This window comes from Atractosteus spatula, chromosome 5, assembly GCF_055471065.1.
Source record: "Atractosteus spatula isolate fAtrSpa1 chromosome 5, fAtrSpa1.hap1, whole genome shotgun sequence".
NCBI classification, from domain to species: Eukaryota; Metazoa; Chordata; class Actinopteri; order Semionotiformes; family Lepisosteidae; genus Atractosteus; species Atractosteus spatula.
In genome coordinates, this window is record NC_142710.1 from 49,616,407 (window position 1) to 49,636,597 (window position 20,191).

At 36.1% G+C, this 20,191-nt stretch overlaps 1 protein-coding gene across 13 annotated transcripts in view; it reads right to left on the reverse strand.

Annotated features, from left to right (window-relative positions):
- Positions 1 to 843: 843 nt before the first annotated feature.
- Positions 844 to 20,191, reverse strand: part of foxp1b (forkhead box P1b) — a 194,094-nt gene continuing 174,746 nt past the window's right edge. For all 13 annotated transcript variants that reach the window (XM_088917906.1, XM_088917901.1, XM_088917905.1 and 10 more), the window contains 8 exons: positions 18,907 to 18,990; positions 13,412 to 13,613; positions 13,071 to 13,147; positions 12,273 to 12,374; positions 10,729 to 10,850; positions 9,489 to 9,558; positions 8,514 to 8,680; positions 844 to 5,351 (listed from right to left, as the gene is read on the reverse strand). In XM_088917906.1, the coding sequence (XP_088774032.1) occupies positions 5,207 to 5,351; positions 8,514 to 8,680; positions 9,489 to 9,558; positions 10,729 to 10,850; positions 12,273 to 12,374; positions 13,071 to 13,147; positions 13,412 to 13,613; positions 18,907 to 18,990 (969 nt within the window). In that variant the 3' untranslated portion in view covers positions 844 to 5,206. The remainder of the gene's footprint in view (positions 5,352 to 8,513; positions 8,681 to 9,488; positions 9,559 to 10,728; positions 10,851 to 12,272; positions 12,375 to 13,070; positions 13,148 to 13,411; positions 13,614 to 18,906; positions 18,991 to 20,191) is intronic.

A 20,191-nucleotide genomic window follows, 5' to 3' on the forward strand; every position in this document is an offset into this window, starting at 1 on the left:
CTCATGATTTTATACTGTTTCCATTAAATCTTGTCTTTTCATGGCTTTAATTAATAATATACCCACTGACATTTATGTATTGGAGCAATAAGCTTAAGCGGGAAACAATTTATGTCACCTAAAGCTTTTTAACGAATCGATGCAACTATTTGTAATTGCTTGTTTCACAAGATTAAAAGTGCTCAGGCTTGATCTTTGTCTCCTGTTTTGTGGCCAACATGACCCATGCTTCCGTCATAAAAAGCAAGCTTTGGTGATCAGCATTAATTTCCATCAAGAAATCCATATCGCTAATATTTCTGGAATTTTAATGCAGTTACAATTTATAGCTGATCAAATGCAGTTACCTAAATTGCTGTTAAGAGAAGACAGTTTAACTGTCTCTTTTTTAATTATGACATAATTTAATATTTAAGTACAGACACTAGCGCTGGTCATCTGCATTGGCATGCCTGATGACTGTTTCGACTCTTTCAACTGCAATTTCTTTGATTTCACCAGTGATAAAAATGTCAAAAACTCAAGTAAATAATAGAGTAGGTATTAGTGTCCAAGTCAGTGTGTGAAATGTAGATAAAAAGCAGAACAGATTTCAGTATAATGTTGTCTGAATTTGCCTGTTCACACATTTTATAATAACGAATATATTTGCATCTTACCTAAGTAAAACCATTGTGATTAAAGTTCATGGGTGAATCTGTGGTGTAAAAGCTTCTTTTTAGGCACTGTGTGAAATGTATGGAGACTCTCGTGCTAATTTATGTTCCAGCTGCTTTGAAAGAAATAGGCACATGCTGCAGTAACTACAGTGATACTTAAAATTAAATAACAGCTTCAGCAAACAATATGAACAACCAGCATTTTATTGCATTTTAGAATGCTTAAGTCAGTTCTCATGACTGACTATACAACATCTTTTACTTGTCTGCATCAACAGACATGGAATGGTGGTATTAACAAACCAATGAGAGGAATGAGTTTCTTTTATGCCTTAACAGAGATCTACCTGGTAGCACAAATATTGAAGCACCACGTTATCTCCACAGTTCTGACTGTACCTTTCTCTAAACCAAGGAGTTGTAAAACAGCTCATGCTATGTGAACAACATGTGGTGTAATCATGACTTAACCGAGGCACATTTGATGTGACTTCAAGGTTTTGTTTTTTTGTAGAGGGAGGGGAAGATAAATTCCACTTTTGTTGAACAAGCGTTTAATGGTTATGAGGCTGTATTACAAAACGTGATACCGTGTAATGAATGTACAGTATATCAGAGAAATGGTTATCTGGTAACTTGATAATCACTTGGCTTGATGACCTGTGTGCTCAGCTGTACAGTTCTACCTGCTGTGCTTGACTTTACCTATGGTGAAAAGGAAGAACTCAAAAATAGTGTTTGCTTTTTTCCTTTTTCTCAAAAAGTAAGGCGCTCATTCCTGACAGCTATATTGACTGACATGGTACTTCTATTATGATATGAAAACTTTTCTTTAAGGAAAAAAAGGCATGTAACAAATATTCTTCACATCTTGGCACCTTGTAATTTTTTTCCCATTAGTTTTATACAAAAGTTCATTAAATTGACACTCCCCAATATTATTATTGATCACTTCACTAGTTTTCTTCTGTGACCTTGAAATTTATCATGCAAAATATTTCCTTATAAGCCTTATAAGAACAGGAAACACATCTGCCTCATTCTGCAGCAGTTAGAACCTCTTTTTAAAGACAGCCATGAAAGGCAGTGGTTGAACCATCATAAGACGGGAAGTATAAAAAAAAATAGCTTAACACAAACAGAAAAATCTATACAAAATGCTTCCGGCATTGATAACAGAGAAGAGTGTGTTTTTCTATGTTACAGTTTAAAGCAAAATTAAGGGAAATACCTCATCCCCCCCACCCCCACCCCACCGATGTCTGTAAGTATCCATTTCTTTTAAAGCACGATTTACTAAGTAAAATACATGTGCAGCACATTCTGCTATTCCAATACATACAGTAGGTTTTTTTTATAGCTATTTTAATATAGTTAATACAAAGCAGTTGCATTAAAGCAAACATTTTAACACAGGTGTACTTTTATCATTGAAAGTAACAAGAAAAAGAAACCAAAAGGACAAAGGCTTATACCAATACAGGGATTTATGTACAACCTGAAACTGCCCACCCAATAGAATTGTGTGAAAATTGATGGGAGTCGAAATTAAGATGGAAAAAACAAAGTGTGGTGATGTTTTCTTGAAAGGCCTGAGGTTTGGGTTGGTTTTCGCTAAAAAGGTTGCGAGACCCTTGAGATACGCAAGCTCTATTTTTTTTTTTTGCTACAGTCTTTAGACTAAGCATGCAAGACATACAACTAAGTGTAACTGAGTGAAATGTATTTCTTAATCATTCCCTAAAGGTTTGAACTGAGGTATGCGTACTAACAGTTTTCTCATGCTGTTATCTTTAGTCATGTCTAGCTACACATGCTGAGAATGTACTAATCTACCAGCTTTTCCCCGCTTAAAAATGCCGAGCTAACCAGCAAACCACTCAGTTTGGATGTGCAGAGATCACTTCTCACGATCCCTTCTGGCTACTGCCTGCACGTCATGAAGCTGCCTGGATACCATATTAAATACATTTTTAAAAGAACCACAGATTGCCCTTTGCAATGAAAGCGTGGTAAAGCTTACAAATAACTGCCATAAAGTACCTTGTACCCAGCTTATGAGTTGACAGGAGTGTTCTTTTTTTAATATAAAAAAATAAGATTGACAGAAATTAAACACAATCACAGAGCTTTGCCAAGGTTAAACAAAGAACAATAATTTTTTCCAGTACACAGGGTGATACTGGTCTTCAAAACAAAAGTGGCATACAATCTTTTAAATGTCATAAACCCATAACACAGAATACGCATTAAACATAATCATTTTGTGGTCCAGTTCATTTGGAGATTTGTTTGCATTGTTCTCTGTAAGAGCATATCTCGTCCACATGTTAATTCTTTTTTACCATTACCCTCATTGTAATGTTACGTTTTTGTGTTGGAATGCTCCCTTTTCATTGGCCCAAAAGATATTGTTCCCTAGTTTGGTTTTATTGATTTGAAAACATTTTTCTTCTCCGTTTTGAATTTGGTCACTGCAAAGGTATGCAGCTATTCAGTAATTATTGCCTTTGGCTTAAATATTCACTAGAATCTAATACATTGCAGAGCCTAATTATTTTTGCTACAAACTAAAGTTCAAAGTTGGTCTTTCCCCATCTTTAGATCCTTTTACCACAACTGTCAAATAAGAGGATATTTGGCCTCACCTGATAAAGCACAAAACAGAGAACATAAGTTGACTTTGCAGTTTATCTTTGGTAATCACAGAACAAGAAGTATCTGACATTAACAAAAAAAATTAAAGGAAATACCTAAAAAGCTCGATAACTACAAAAATAAAACCATAACATCCTCAATAAATACAAACTATAAAAGTGGTTGGTTGCAGTCTTAACTAGGATGATTTCTGTGAAAGACATATACATTATTTTCTTTTTAAACACCGAACTCAGGAGAATGCTCCACCAGCTCAGCATTTCTTGCATTACAATTTCTATGATGTGTTTATACTGGCTTGCGTAAGAACACTAGATAAAAACATAACCTGCAGCACAGTATTTGTACAGGAACAATTACTCTTAACACTTTTGTATTACTGGATTTAGCTAATATTATCCCCTCAGTGTAACAAGCCTGTTCTCTATGTGCAGATTTATCTCCAGAGCAGTGGGTTTCATCGAGGCTGCAAGGAAATGCTGAACGACTGTGATGTGATGATCAGAGGTGAGTCCTTTTGCTCCCCTTTGCCAGCACGAATAAAAGCTCATTACTACTCTATAGCTTCACCATTTCAGAGTCTGTCATTTAACAGTACAGTCAGGCAGTTTGAATACAAGGGATTAATGAACATAAAACTTCCATCTACAGCATCATATTGGATATCTGTATTCTTAAAATGAATACTTTTTTCTTAGAAAATTTCATGTGCAAGTTAACCTATCGAAAAATGAGACATAATAGTGATCAACAATGTTATTGGCTAGAGCTGGATTCAGAAATATAAAATTTACCTACCATTCGGCATGCTACATGTACTAATTTGTTTAAAAAAGGGTATTTTAAAAAAGTTCAGTGAATTGTCTGCAGCTGTCTTACACTGCTATGAAGAGCAAATCTGTTTTTTTTTTCTTAAATGTTCCCTGCATGATTTCTCTGTCATTCATTCCCATCCAACACAAAACTTCATCGGTGTTGATAGAACCTTCATTATGAGTAGTGCATTGCTGCTGGACTTCACAATTTTGGGAGTGGGCTACATTTTGCCAAAAAGCGATAGTGAACGGGTCATTGTGACTGAGAAACACATGGTGTGGTATGAGGTTGTCTTTTGAAGCACATGGAATAAATGACAGAAAAATACTACTTGGTATTTAAACATTCTGCTTCATGTACAAAACAAAAAATACTTACACAAACATTCATCATCAAGTGCTGACCAACGGCTGCCTCTATGAGGCCAGAGTCCTTAAGTTTAGGAGTTTGGTCAGAGTTTTTTATTTTAAAAAGTGTAGTTGTTTAAAAGAGAAGCATATAGCAACAAAAAGAAAAAAAGAATTATAGCTTCCCCCCTCAAAAGACCTACCCTATAACCTTAATGGAAGCAAAACAATGTGGATTAAAGGCAGTGATCATTAACTTAATCCACACTCAGCACTGTGCAAATCACATGTCCATCAGAATCTCTTTAGTTTCTGGGCAGAAGGTCAACCTGCAGTGTGAAGTCCATGCTTAGTTAATGTGGCCTTATTATTTCTGTTAGCAGGATTGCAGTCTGTTGCCTGCAGCAGTGTGTGTGCAGCATCAACTGTCCAGTTACACAGCACTGACCATGTCGAGTGGAAAGGTCTCGAGTACCAAACAAGTCCATCAAATGCATGTTGAGTAAAAATTCCTTTTTTTTTTCCAAACAAAAAAGTAGAAATAAATCAAAAATACTCCCAAATGGGATATTGTTTTGTATTTAATGGCACTAAAAATCAATCCAAACATTTTATAGCTGTCAACAATGGACTGAAAATCCAGCTTCCTTTTTCTGGAAACATTTCACAGATGATTTGCATTAGTTCTACCGATCTTCATTCTCAGGACAACATGGGAACACAGGCCTATTGCATGTCATCGTTCACAGGGTCATCGTCATAATCTCTGTCATGGTCAAAATCTGGACTGTGGTTGGCTGTGGTCACAAGAGACAAAGGACCTTCATGATCTTCTGGATCCAGTGGTTCCTCTTTAACATTGATGTGATGCCTACAGAAAAAAAAAAGAGAGACGTTAATTTTTGTGCGGATTGAGAAAATGAGATCAGTGGTTTGCGCAATACCCGACACTAATTCTGTGTACCGGCAATTGCAAATTATTTCTAGTGGAGTACTTAAAATACACAATTAACTGTTGTCATTAAAGAGACAAGTACAGACAAATCTACTCTCTCCTGTTAATTGGAGATTTTATTTTCTCATAATAGCAGATCAGGTATTTCCTTAAAATTGACAAATGGGAAAAAATTAACAGCATGAAAAAAAGGGAAATAGACTACACTGCGCAAGCAAGGCGGTTTGTCAGGCACCTTGTGGTAGCAGATCATTGCTCGCTGTGTGTTCTGCTTTAGTCTAGTTAACATGCAGAACCTGTGAGCCCAGTCTCCAGAGGACGACCCCAAGCGAGGTTCTATCATTAATCAACTTCAAGCAAACACAGCGACGAGACACCATGATACATGTTTTAAACTCCAAATTAATGCATATTTTTACAAAGTGTCAATACGGGAAGAAAAGCCCTGCCAGGAAACACAAGCAGCGCGGAAAAAGGCCTGCTCAACACAACATTGTGATAAGAAACCAAAGCCCTTACGAGAATAATAACACTGTCAGCTGTAAACAAGGCAAAACATGAACCCCAGCCCACAGCCTGGGCAAAAGGATGCACTAAAGAGATGAGATCTGCCAAATTTCTCATTATGGAAACAACACATGGATAACCCAGTGGGGAATGTGGGTTGACTGTAGGTGAAAGAAAACACAGTTTATAACAGTTGGGGAAAAAAAGCCTTTTGAAAATTAAAAACGACAAACATACTGCTTTCACAGCCTGAGCCTGGTTAAGGCGGCTAAGCTAAAAAAAAAGAACTTGTTTTTTTTTTACAAAAAAACAGAAGTTTATGTAAATAAAAGGAAACTTTTTTATCATTAGTTTTTAAACACAATATAATATAAATATTCTTTCTTTTACAGATACCAGGCACTTCTGAGCCAATGCAGTTTGATGTAATACCACAACACCAACAAAACAAGACGGGACCTATATTGGTTTTAGATCATCAAAGTAATTCCACAAGCATCATTGCCTCAGGTCTGAATCTTTTGCTGGAGGGCAGACATAAAATTGTTATTATCATGCTATTGAACTGCATGCTGGTCTTAAAATTCATTCTGTTTGTAATTAGCTGAGGACACCTGATCAGTAACGAACTGTCGAGGGAAATGCTATGGTCTCTTTCTAACCAATCACAACACAAAATGTCTTTAATTAGATGTTGCTATACTACATCCACATTGGCATGAAAGATTGTTGCCCCCCCCAGCATGTCTTGAAGAAGAGACAGTATTGCTGAAGGGGTTACCCGTAAACAGTTGCTTTCAGAAGATATTTCCCTTTTTTACATTTCAGTAATTCCTTTGTTTCCCCCTTCTCTGGGAAAAAAAGGGGGTTTAATAAACCCGAAAGTTGTTTGAAGGCATTGTGCTTCAGCGGTGCACGCAGCGTGAAGTAGCTTGCTTTGTGGCTACCTTCAGAGTGCATCAGGATGAAAGTACGATGTCCCCTAGTTGTAATTATGCAACTGCAAAAATACTCTGTTTCTATGGAAAACAAAGCTGTGGCCTCTCAAAGGTAACACCAGTGAATGATTGTTTTTATAAAGACAAATCAAAATATTTCTATATTTCTATAAAAATATTTGAAAGGCCCAACAAATAAAAAAAGAGCAACTACCAACATAACAGCACACAGTTCAGATCTCTTAGCATACTAGGGAAGTTTAATTTCTGAGTGATGGAAAAGTCAAGAAACTGACCACCCATCTCAATTGTGTATAGTTCACACCCATTTGTCTCTGCATAACAGGTCAACTTCATTCAAATCATCATCTGCACTGTCCAAGGTCTATAATAAGCTGACAATACAGACAGGCCAAATTCCAGTTTTTGTGGATGACCTACAGTATCATACAGCCACAATCTTACCCTTGTTTAGGCTTTGCACTACACTTAAAAAAGTATTGTCAAGTATTTGTGAACACATTATTGCTGTAATCACAAGTTTGAAAAGCACGTCCAATAACCTGATGATTGACAAAGCATTGTTTCCCACGTTTGAGTCGGCTGTAAAGACCTACTCTCTGTGTCAAACTTTGTCAATCATCCCATGAACAGAGAGAACGCCTGTGGGCCAGCACTCCCATCCTGTCTTTCCCTTTCCTGTTCTAAAGCACTGCCCTAAGCAAAATTCACAATTACTGGGGACGGCAAAATCTTCAAGAAACAGAAGAGCTCATTATTCTGCCTTTTGCTTTAATGCTCATTAATTTCCCTTTCTGATAATGTATCAGGTGATCTATAAATCTTGCAGCGTTTCACATCAGCAGACAGTAACATCTGGAAATGATGCTGTCTACAGCATATTATTTTAAGCTCCCACCAACTTTGCAGACACTCCTTTACAACAAGTGTATTGGGAACTGTGGTTTTCAGATCTAACCACAGCTTTGCTACATGGGAAAACATTGCAATGGAAAATTAGGAAGCTGTTAAATATTTTTTTTTACAAGACAATATACTGTACATTTCTATTATTAAACATATTGAGAAGTGCTACAATGCATGCAGCTCACGGCTTCCAATAATATATCCTATCACTGCAGTTTTGGTATTCATATCACTTCAATTAAGCAGATATTTTCTGTTTAGAACTTGTGTTTTTGTACTGTAAAACAAATACTTTTTACTGTAAAATCTTTTTTCTTCTGAGCTGCTTGACTTGGTAAGCAGCCAGAAGGTGGAGTTTCCTTTTGAGATGAGAACGTTAGTTTTCTGAGGAAAAAAACTCTGCTTTCCATTTTGGAACCAGCATTTTCTCAATCTTTTTCACATTAACTTGTGCGGGATCTTCGTTTTAAATAAAGGGAACTGGTTATGAACATGCTTTGTGTTGTTGTGTACAGGACTTTTCTGTATAATGCCTAGTAATCTTAACATTTATATGCATGCATTTTGGAGAAAATAGGTCCATTTTCAGCAAACAGCAGAGAGCTGTAAAACATGTACATAAAACTTACTGGTTTAAATGTGGATCCAATCAACAAATGCATAAACTGTGTGATTTATGTGGTAAATAGTATTGTTCGGTACTCACATAGCTTGCAAAGGAGAGCGTCCCGGGCTGCTGTCACTGCCATTGCTGTTTGCATGCTCCATTGCACCATTTACCTCCTCTCGTATAACATTAGCAAGGGAGTTTAGAGTGGGACTTCCAATGGAAGCAGTAGTGTATAGAGGTATGTTATTTTCTGCCATTGAAGCCTAAAAACATCCAGAAAAAGCTGTGAGAAAACATCCAGCTATTACATGTCCAAAAAATGAAATGTGTTGAACTTATACTAGGTTAGGGAGAAGGTTCTTCAGTATTAACTCAAAAGGCAGATAAATAAATAAAGACTAAATTATAAAAAGACAAGGGGTCAAATGGCTTTACAAACTTAAAATTACATTTAATTTAGTATGAAAACACAACCAGAAAAAGCAAGTGTCGGGCACTTGTTTATTTTTGTTTTAATGTAGCACAACAATGGGTTTGAAGTTTAAAAAAACATTTAACCAGACAAAACAGTATTTAAGCTTGCTCTCAAAAGCCCCAAGAGACAGTAAGCTAACATTAAACAATATTTAGCTAGTATATTTCTGCAGAATGTACAGTACAGTATTTCAGTGAACAGTTTTTAGCAAGTGTCTTTCAGCTGAGTGTAATTCACAAAAATAAAGTTCAGCTTTGCATTCTCTGTCATTAATAAATTGCCCTTTTAACCATTTTACAGATTTCATACACATGTACAAGGTACATATTTGTTACAGCCTGTTCAGCTTTAATTGTTCAGTAAACTGGTGGTGAGTCTCAACATGGGTAATCTAAATACATACTGTATATAAGCTTTTTAGAAATCCATCATAAGCTTCATGGTAAGATACTGCTCTTTGTCCTGAAGGAGCCATATTCATGTAATGGTAACATTATGAGTAATGGTGACATTTTGTTTCACATCCAATTCATTTATATTTTTTATTGTTATTAAGACAATGTGGCAATTCTTTTAGTACACGATTATATTCTTACCTGAAAAGCAGCAGTGAGAGATGTTCCATAGCTGAGACTGGTCTGTAGATTTTTCACAAGAGCTGGGCTACTGCAGAGGAGGCAAAACAATTGTTTCTTTAATACATTAGCAATTATCAATTATATGAAGCAGTTTTAATTCTATTCTAAAATTCAGTTCAGTGTGGGTACTATAATGTAATACAAAAATACTGTAAACAGTTTAATTAATATTATGAGGTCTACAGATTTCAATGTGTTGCTATACCCTAAGCTAGTTATTTGGCTTTTATAAAAGCTTGAATCATTACCAAATGCTAAAACCAAGTTGCAAGGTTTTAAAAGTAACTAGCCATATAATGTATTTCCCATCCCATAATAGTCTTTTAATTTGATGGTGTTCCAGTATCCAATAAAACTCTCCAGTAAAATCAATATGTAGTAATGTAATTACATACTGCCTGTTTTGATGTTCATGTGCACACTGGACAAGTATTTTATGCTTGAAAACATTACTAGAATAAACATTTGATTCGAGAAATACCTAAACAGGAAGGAACAACAATGACTGAAGAATCCTCAACAATCTTTCAGCAAGGAACTTCAGAGAACAGGCCATTGAAATGCAAAATGAAGACATGAAGGCAGAGCATGCAAAAAACGGAATAAAACTGCGTTGGTTTAATGAACAAGGCAAAGCCAAGCGAAAGTGCTTACTGTACAAACAGCTCATCAAAGTTTTCATCAGCGCAGTATTTCCGAGGACGGCCTCGCTGAATGTGGCGGCCACGTTTAAACTCTTCATCATCAACAGTCCAAAAGGACCCAAATTCATCCTCTACTCTGATAAAGCACTTATGCAGCGAAAGGTTGGTGCGAACAGCACCCTGGGACAAACGCAGCAGCCACAACAATGTAGTAATAACACAACAAACACGGACAAAGGGAGCAAGGGACAAACACCAAAACACAGGGAAGGTGAGGTGAAAGAGGAAAAAATAAAAATGCAAATAAGCATAAGCAAATGAGGGTTAATACGCACCATCTGGAAAGCTAAAAGCATGTGATGCAGCACACACCAAAGCAAGCAGGGACAAGGGTACTTCAGGCATCATGGCATACAAACAATGAGATGGAATGCTTTTCCCAAAATTGAAAACCATGAAGCATTAAACCATTTTGATTTGCCACCTGCAGGTGCCAGAAAGCCTCCCACTGACAGCCAAGCTTAGGCTAAAGAGTTCAAAGATGGTGGACGTACCCACTTATCTTTTGTGGCCTTCGCTTTTGGAACTCTAGCTCGTCCACTGTCCACACTGCCCCTTTAACGTTTTCTACTCGCACAAAACACTTGTGCAGACTAAGATTATGCCGGACTGCATTCTGCAGCGGGTGTAAGAGAAGAGAAGATTTCTATGAGAACACTGACAAATATCCAACAGGATCAGATCAAGAACTCGGGGGGGGGGAGAGTAGAAGAAAGGGAAAAAATTAAAACATGAAAATCAGATTTTATCAACACCTAATCACATAATAACCAACATAAGGCTCTGTAACCTAAGATTTGACAGCCTAATTAATGATCTGTGGGAGACCGATAAATTAGTGATCAATGTGTGGCTGCGGTTTTACTGGTGTTCACAGGAATGGAACATCTTATTTAAAAACCAAAAACAGAAACAAGCAAAGATGGTCATATCATAGAAGTGTGTGTTTAATATGGTGGATTTTCCAAAATGTTCAGAATAATTTCAAAGATATAAAGAACTACCTTGTGTCCATTAGACTGCATTCCAGCTTGAACAAAGCTTTGAATAAAATAAACAGACATTGCATTTGGCTTGTCTGAACCAGTTAGAATTTTACTCAACACTGAAACAATAGGGGGGGAAAAGTCAAGCTATTATAGTTAGCACGTAGATTTGGTTTTCATCTTGCCATTTGTATGCAGGCGGCTATCCGTAAATAAACTGAACACACATTCATACATTACATTAAAACTGTGTGTTTTCGCAGTGCTTTGTGCTGCCATGCTGGACTGAGTCACAGTGGGGAAGTTGCATGTTTATGACTAAAATGTGCCCCTATGGATGGGCTGTCAGCGGTTGGTGGAGTATTTTGTTAAAGAGCAGAATGAATCTACTGAGCTGATAGTTGTCAGAGTCACAGCTGTAGCTCAACAAAGGAGTGTAGAAGGTAATGTTTTAACAATATAAAGGTAGCTTTCTCTGCCTTGTATTTAAAAAACCCCACTATTTTTCATACAGTCCACAAAGGGGAATGCACAGGGTTAAATGAAGGTTTTGTGGTGTTTTGTCTTTTTTCTCTCCTTGGCATCATCTTTGCTTGTTTGAAATGTTGGCAAGTTCCTCTGGACATTTAACAAAGGTTTTACCTTTTCTTAAGAACTAACATAGTGGATCATTGTTTCAAGAATACTTTAGAATGGTGCTCATTTACGCCACATAAAATCAATTTATTGCTTTGATAGTTCTTCATGAACACGTAATAGAATTTCATTCAAATTATATCATAATAGTGGAAATGTTAGGAAAGCATTGATATAAAGGATTTATTGTTACAGGAGGATAAATAACTCCTTTATCTGTATAAAACCCCAAGTCCAAAGTTAACACTGTACAAATCAAGTGACATGAGTGAACAAGAAATTATTAAGGTTGGATTTAAGCACAGACCTGAAAAAACAAGTTTCATTTTGATTTATGTATGTTAACTATAATGTTAAAATATCTCATTTATTTTATCTTTTAACATTTTTCTCTATTATAGTAGAATTTTAGTTACCTTCCATGTTGCTGCATTGCGCCTGAAATATGCAAACATTCTTGTGAACCAGTTGTAGATTTCGTTTAGTGTTAACTGCTTTTCAGGAGATTCCAGAATTGCCTTGAAAAAATATTTGGTGGCAAAAATGAAAATAAATCTTAAGTACAGTGGAAAACAACATGCCAATATTGTTAACGACAAATTGATGAATTACCAGTCCATGCTACATTAAGAATACAACTAAAAATAGCCATGTTTTGCTTGCTTACCAAAAGCTTTAATTTCTTAGTTATAATAAGCAGATTTAAACACATCTTACATTTTTTTCTGCTTAATGAAGAAAACCTAAAACATTTCACAACCAGATTAAAGCATAGTAATTATTTAGAGCTAAGATTAATTCAAGAGATCAGAGATTACTGCAGCTTGTGATAATTGACTTGCCATCTTTAAACAGGTTCGTTTCCACTGTTGTGTGAAATGAATTTCATAATAATCACATTCTATTGTAATGCTTAATCAAAAGCAATTGTTATATATTGCAATTTTGAAGTCCAGATTACATTCCTTTGCTCATTCTGAGATGGAAGGGACTTCTTTACTGCTGTTTGTCAAAATTGTATTTGAAAGAATTCACTATGAAAGAAAATATGAAAATAAGCAATTTCTGTCTGATGTGAAAATGTATCTACCGCTAAAACTGCTCAGCATCTTGAGGCTAATGCGAATAATAATCTCCTTATGACATAGATTAAAAACCCTTACATCACTCTGGCCTACATTAACAAAGTATGAATAAAATAAAGGCTTTCTTACCTGCCTTATTAAGGAAGCATATGTAAAGGGAGGTCTTACTTCAGCATTCATGTAAAATTCTTTGTTCTGGACAATATCTGTTAAGAGTCAGACATACAATTTTAAGCCAGTAAAGCATTGTATTTATGTAAGTAATTTTGTTTTTTACTGTATCTGATTTTTTTAAAACAGAGAGAAGAGTATAGAAAAAACAGCACTAGAGGATGTTAAAAGGACAAATGCAAAATAAGTAGTTAGCATAACCAATATTTAATGTAATAATAAAATAATCATATTTCAGGTGGCACAAATGTGTTGTTTAGATACATTCTAAATTTAGGCATGCAACCTATTTGTCTTACCTGGGGAAATGGGCATGTTGTATTTTTCTGAATACCGCCTTCGAATTGGTCCCACACTATGCAAGTTGTTCTGGGTGATAACAGAGGGTCCTTGGCTGATGGGTGTTAGGGGGGCGGTGGGGGTGGTGGGAGTCTGAGGCAGGCTCTGTGGAGACGTTTCAGAAGCCGTCTTGGAGAGTGTAACGTTGGACACCAGATTCAACTAGAAACAACAATCAGTTTATTTGCAAACATGGGACATGCTTTATTCAGGAATTCAACTTTGCTGGCAATGAGCTACATTTTCTGTGACTTCTTTTTTTTAAAAAAAAACAAACAATATTGTCTGGCAAAACGAACTCTTGTGTCATGTTTCAGATCATACAAAGATCTGGAATTATTTTCTTTTTCTTTCACCACACAGCAATATTTTAGTCCAGATGGACACAAACTTTCTTTCCAAGATCCTCTGTGTTTGCGTACAACAGAGATTGAAAAAAGAGAGGAGCACAGAAAAGCGAAGCTTTAACAGGCTTGACAAATGACAGTGTGATTCACACCTACCGCTGGGCTGCCACTAATAAGCTACAGAGGAAGCAGCCGATCTCAGCTAATTACAAGATGAAATTGTATTGTAAGGACTCTAATTAGGGGATGCTTATAGAGGTGATCTAATGATTAAATGCTGTATCTGAATGACCCCATCATCGGTCTACAGAGGTGCAAGATATCTCTGAAATATTTTTCTGTAAAGAGCGATTTTTTGAAAGAGTAGAGGCAGAATATTAGCAATAATGGTTACAAGGTAAACTAATTAAACAAAGCGTTCCAAAGGTATACAGTGGCTATAAGCATCTGTGGTCGTTCAAAACAAAGTGCCAAATCTCAACAGAGAAGCTGCACTCAAGTGGAAAATTTTAGCCTGACCTCTGCTCCCTCTATTAATTTGCAGGGAAACTAATGACACATATACATTTTCCCACAAAATTGTTCTAATTGCTAATTTGCCGAAGGAGCTCCAAATTAAACATGACTTTGGTCAGTGCAGAAAGAGAGAGCAAAACACAGGGAATGCAGGCAGAAGGCGTTTCATTTCTGACAATCATTTGTGGATTGAGCTGACAAATTAATGAAATGTCAACGCTGTCAATTGCTTTGGAGGTATCAGATGTCTAATTTTTTGATAATGGCAGCTGTTAAGGCTGCAAACATTCCCTCTTCTCTGACACTAGAAGCAGAGGCATACAGGTGAAAGAGAGCAGCTTGTGTTTAACACCTCACCCTTACCTAGTATAGCACCCATGGCCACCCACTTACCAGAATCTTATTAAAAGTCATTACAAGAATGATGTTCACTTGATAGGCAAGTGTGATAAAACAGGCCCCCACAGGCACAACATACATTCACATTCAAACACCTTCCATTCATAGATAGCTGGCATTTTCATTTTAAATCATTCTTTCTATAATGCTTATTTTAAAATGTGATGATTTTTAACCACATGTGAGTTTTTATACCTGAATCGTAACATGTACATAAGCTAACAGGTAAAAAATGTAGTATAGTACTAGTCACCAATTTTGGAATCTGTATTGTAATTATGACATTGTAAATATTAAAATATAGATAAGTAGTTTAAAACAAATTTAAAAACGAATTTCTAAAAGAAAACCGCTGTGAAAGAACTTGTCATGGTTTCATAACCTTCACAGAAATAAAGTCAACTGTTACCTTTTTCTTTTCCTGTGGACTGACTTATCATGTGTCACATTTCAAATACATTCTCACAATGTAAACAGAGAATCTTAAACAATGGCACACGCAGTATTTCAGTAATAAGCAGCTCATTTTTTTCTGTCACGCTTTGGGTTGACTCCAAGCAATGACAGAAAGAGAGTTCAGACAGAAATTAATTAAATGGTAATTGGTGAGCTAATTATACTGGCCTTGACTCTCCGAGCTGCCTAAGAAAAATAAACAAAACCCCCTTCTTAATTATGTATACCAAAAGGTCACAATATACTGACAGGAATGTTTAGCAACAAAGCTCAGAATATTTTTTTAAACTATGCTTAAATACATTTCATAACCAGAATAAGCCACTTACTACAGTAATGATTATAGATATGTCCTGTATATATCTTTGCTTTTTTCAATTTGTGAAGCTCCTCTTCTCTTTTGAATGTCATAAAACAGCTCTTAATGAGAGACTAATCAGCCTTTTTGCAAATTCAGTTTTAATGACTATAATTTTGATGTATTTTTCTATGATGAATGATTATTTTGAAGTAGAAGCTAATGAAATACAGAACACAATAACAAAGGTGCAGTATACCATGTAAATTATAGGCTTATATTGATGGGTATATGCGTTTTTAGCCTTGTTTAAAAGTCAAATTTAATAGATAAATAGAAAAACATACAAATCAGTTTATTCATTTTCTGGAGCTCAGTGTTATAAACACTTTAGACCCTTTTTCATGGGTTCATATAAATATTGTATGTCTTTTTTTGCAAGATATAAAGCTTTTACATCTTTTTTCTTAGTATTAATGTTTTGGCCAAAGCAGGCAAACCACAGACATAATAAAGATTTCACCTGAAATCACACATATGGATACTAACAAGAAGGCTTTTGGCATTTGTGAACATTCCAGAATAAGAGACCATGATGGATGCAGCCTGTGAGGTTCTGTTACATAAAACAGACGGAAGGATTGAAAAAGCTTCCTTTCATTCTTCCTGGGTTCTTCATGGTCTTCACACCAGAATAACTGTGAAGAATTAGTGGCATCTCAATCTGTTAGCTTGACTGACCATCTGACGCACAATGTTCCTCAGCTCTGGGCCTCCTCATATCAACAATCTCTAAGGAGAAGCACAGGGAGCCTGGGAAATCTCCCTCCCTGTTAATAATACTTTTGTTGTTGTTCTGTATTAAAATGTATGCATACATCGCATGGATTTTTTAAAATGCTTTATCCAGCAATGTATTGGCAGATTTGATTTACCTGTATCTGCAAAAAGAGCTGCTTTAGGTCCATGTGCTCTATAGGTGCTGGCCATTTAGCTATGGAACCTTATGCTTCACTCTCAAAAGTAGAAATCCAGTTCAACAAAAAGGACCCGTCTCTGTTACCCAGTCACTCCCACAGGGATTTATATCATTAACTCCATGCTTAAAAACAGGAGGGCTGAACGAAACTGTGGGCTGAGGATCTGGATTAATATAATTTAGAAAGCGGTGTCTTTAAAGTCCACCAATGAAAACCCAGATGACAAAGGATGCCTGTGTTCAGACTGAAGCAGCTGTAAGCATTAACCAAACATTTTAACATGCTGGTTTATTTATTTAAAAGAAAACTGTCACTAAAAGCAATTCTTTACCACACATTTTGACAGAACCATTAAAAACCAGCCATACAGTGAATAGGTAAAGAACTCAAATTGCTGTCTGCCAGCTACCCCACTTTTCATACACAAATGCGGATCTTTTTTTCAAAGGGCCATACATCAGGCCATTTACATAAGATAATCCAAACAATCAGTGTATTTGACAATGGGAAACCTCAAACAGGCTGCCTATTGTCATTTTACATCCTTCAACTCTTTATGTTGACTTGTAGCAGTGGTCTTGCTGTCAATAGTTTAACTTGGGCTCTAAATAAATGATTATAGTTGTACTGTGTGGCAGTGTTAGATTTCCTAATAAAAGGAAAGCTGTCTGTGTATAAATGCAGCAGCCTTTTATGCATCTGCCAAAATACTCCAGGATATTTGTAAGGTAAAGTGGGATTTAATGTGTACAGTATGTTGAGGCTGCCAGGTCAAGAACAAACTTGATAGACCTGTTTTAAATTGTTACATATTAAATTATAACATGTGATACATTGAAATGATTTTCATTTTTTAATTAAAACTTCAAGGTTGCTGAAGAATTAAGAGAATGTCAAAAGACTACAGTCATGACTAATACAAAGACAAACCTGCTTCCCCATTAGTTGTGTGGGTAATAATACTATAGAGTTAGCTACATCCAGACTAAAGGCTGTTTCCTTTTAAATTATTTGTACAATCATTTCTTGATTACTTGAGACACACAAGGTGGATAATTTTATATTTACTTTTGTATAAAGTATTATCCTTTATACTTTATACAAAAGTATAAAGGATTGAATATTTCTCCATTAATTTTCAGAAAGCGAAGGGTCACTGAAACCTGGAGCCTATCTTCGAGACGGTGAGCACAATGCAGGAGTAGACTATGGACAGGGCACCAATCCAAGCATATACACACAGACGGACATGCGCTCACAGGCAATTTTGAGAACAGTTAACCAAGCTAGCATGTCTTTGGAAAGTGGGTGGGAACTAGATCGCTCAGAGTTAACCCAAGCAGACAAGAAGAGACCACACAAACACAGACGTCACTGCAGTCCACAGTCGAACACAGAACCGAAGATCTAGGCTGTGAATGGAAACTGCTATCCTACCACTCAAGCCTGAGGACTGACTAAATTCAAAATACCTTCATTTCATACTGACAGGTGGATCTATATATTTTAATATGGCCTTTTTGTGCCTTTTAAACAATGCATTATAAAACAGTTTTTTCCATGCAGACAGTGTAGTTTCGTTAAGCTGTGTAAACCTCTATTTTTTCATTAAATAACATTAGGATATATTGACTAAATTTGCAAGGAACAACAACAGATTCAGTCATGCTCAATTAATTCGCATATATTGATGCTGAGCAGCAAACACTGCTGGCTCTGTACCTTTGAGAACCAAATGAAATATTTGGATTTCAAGATGCAAGATACTGATTCTGTTGTAAATCAATCTGTTGATTTTAGAAAGCATGTACTCTTGAGTACATTGCAAAAACAAATTTGGGTACCTTCAATAGGTGCAGAGTCAACAGGCAAGGTCACTAAACACTTTTTCTAGGCTTTGGTAATGGAGATAAATAATCCTTTTTAGAGAAAAAATCTAACTGGTTTAAGATGCAGTAATTACTGTCCAAAAACGATATAAGACAAAATCAGAAGAGGGGATAGGCCTGTAAAAATACTGTGAGATGCTTGAAATCTGCATGTTCTTGGAAACATCTCCAATATAAACTAAGTATATAACATGTTGTCTTTGTTCTGATTTTTTTCCTTAATTTGTCATTCCATAACTGCAATAACCCAACTCTGCCATTTTCACACCTGTGAAAATCTCACATGATTTTTAGCAATACAAATAACAAACTCACTATAGTGGTTACACTGCAAATACTTTTTTCCTCAATTTCCACTCACTTTTGTTTTTAGTTAATTGCATTTCCTTGGATCAATACTTAATAATAATGTAGTAATTACGACTTCATTTTGAGATGAAAAACCTGCTCCATAACATGCGTCTCTGTCACACGGATATTGTAATTTTAAGTACTAGTGCTAATAACTGTACTAAAACAATTATAAATAATTCAGCTACAGTTTTCTATTTGAAAGTTTATTGTACTTACTGGCTGTGGGGTAGGTTTTGGCTCAGTTGACTTCACATGTAGATGTGTCATCATTGCTTGCAGGCGTTCCTTGTCTTTAGCAAGCTGTGGAAACACAGGATAGGTATTTCCTTAGTGATCTAGGGATCTTCTTGAAGACAGAAAAATATTATTTTAAACCTCGATTTACAAAGTTGTATTCCTCCTAAGACTAAACGAAGAATATTACTGTTAGCTGTATCTCTTGTGTATGAAGAAAGAGTCCCTGGCTACAAGTTATATTTTATAATAATTACCTAATTATGTAATTGTAGTAATTATACAACTATCTTAGATCTTGCATGTCTGTATTTGATTTGTAGCTTAAACCTGTATAGATTTTATATACAGGCTCCACGGCCGAAACGTTGTGTTCTCTTTCTTCTTTTTTTCAGCATGGAATAAACCTATTACTTGTTCCTTTGCAGCCTACGCATGCTGACGCAGCTACCCACCTGAACTACTAGATTTTATATGGATTGTTTTCACTCCTGTGAAGAGATTTTCATTGCTTTAGAGTTGTTCAACATAGACAAATCCATACCTCGGTGATTCTGTGACGGTTTTCTTATAGGAATAATTTTTGGTACTCTATGGCAGTCACTTCATTGACTTCCCTGTTTAATGGTCATGTCTGTACTGCCAGGTAATTGTTTAGATGTGGATTAATAATTGGATTTTCTGTGGAATCCCTTTTCTGTGAAATTTGTCTCCAGGAAGTCTGAACAGGTGGCAACACATAGAATCAAAGCGGAAAAGGATCACATGCCTTAAAAGGCCTTTGTAAACGCCATGAACCTGCACTGGAATAGTTTCGTTAAGGGTCATAAGAAGCTACCTAGATATGTTTTCAAAGCTGGTATCCTGGCTTCTTTCAACTAATGGAGGAGACTTGTGAACCATTTCTAACCACTTCAACCAAACAAGGCCGAATGCCTTCCTCGCACTTGTAGCCTGCCTTACGTTCCTTTGTCTGATGAAACAATTTCAAAAACCTGGTTGGAAAGCAAACCGCATACAGTATGTATGACCCCAAGAGCTTTTTTCAGGATTGTACTGAACTTCTGCCTGAGCATTACACATTGGCAACTATTATGTAAGCAGCACTGCAGCTTTAAATAAAATCCATATTAAAGTAATGAGTGCAATAACATTACAGCAGGGCCTAAAAATGCCTAAACATATCCTATGAGTCATACAAATGCTTTAAATTTAAAACTTAGCAAATGTAGATTCTTCTTACACTGTGCATAATAAATGTAAGAGA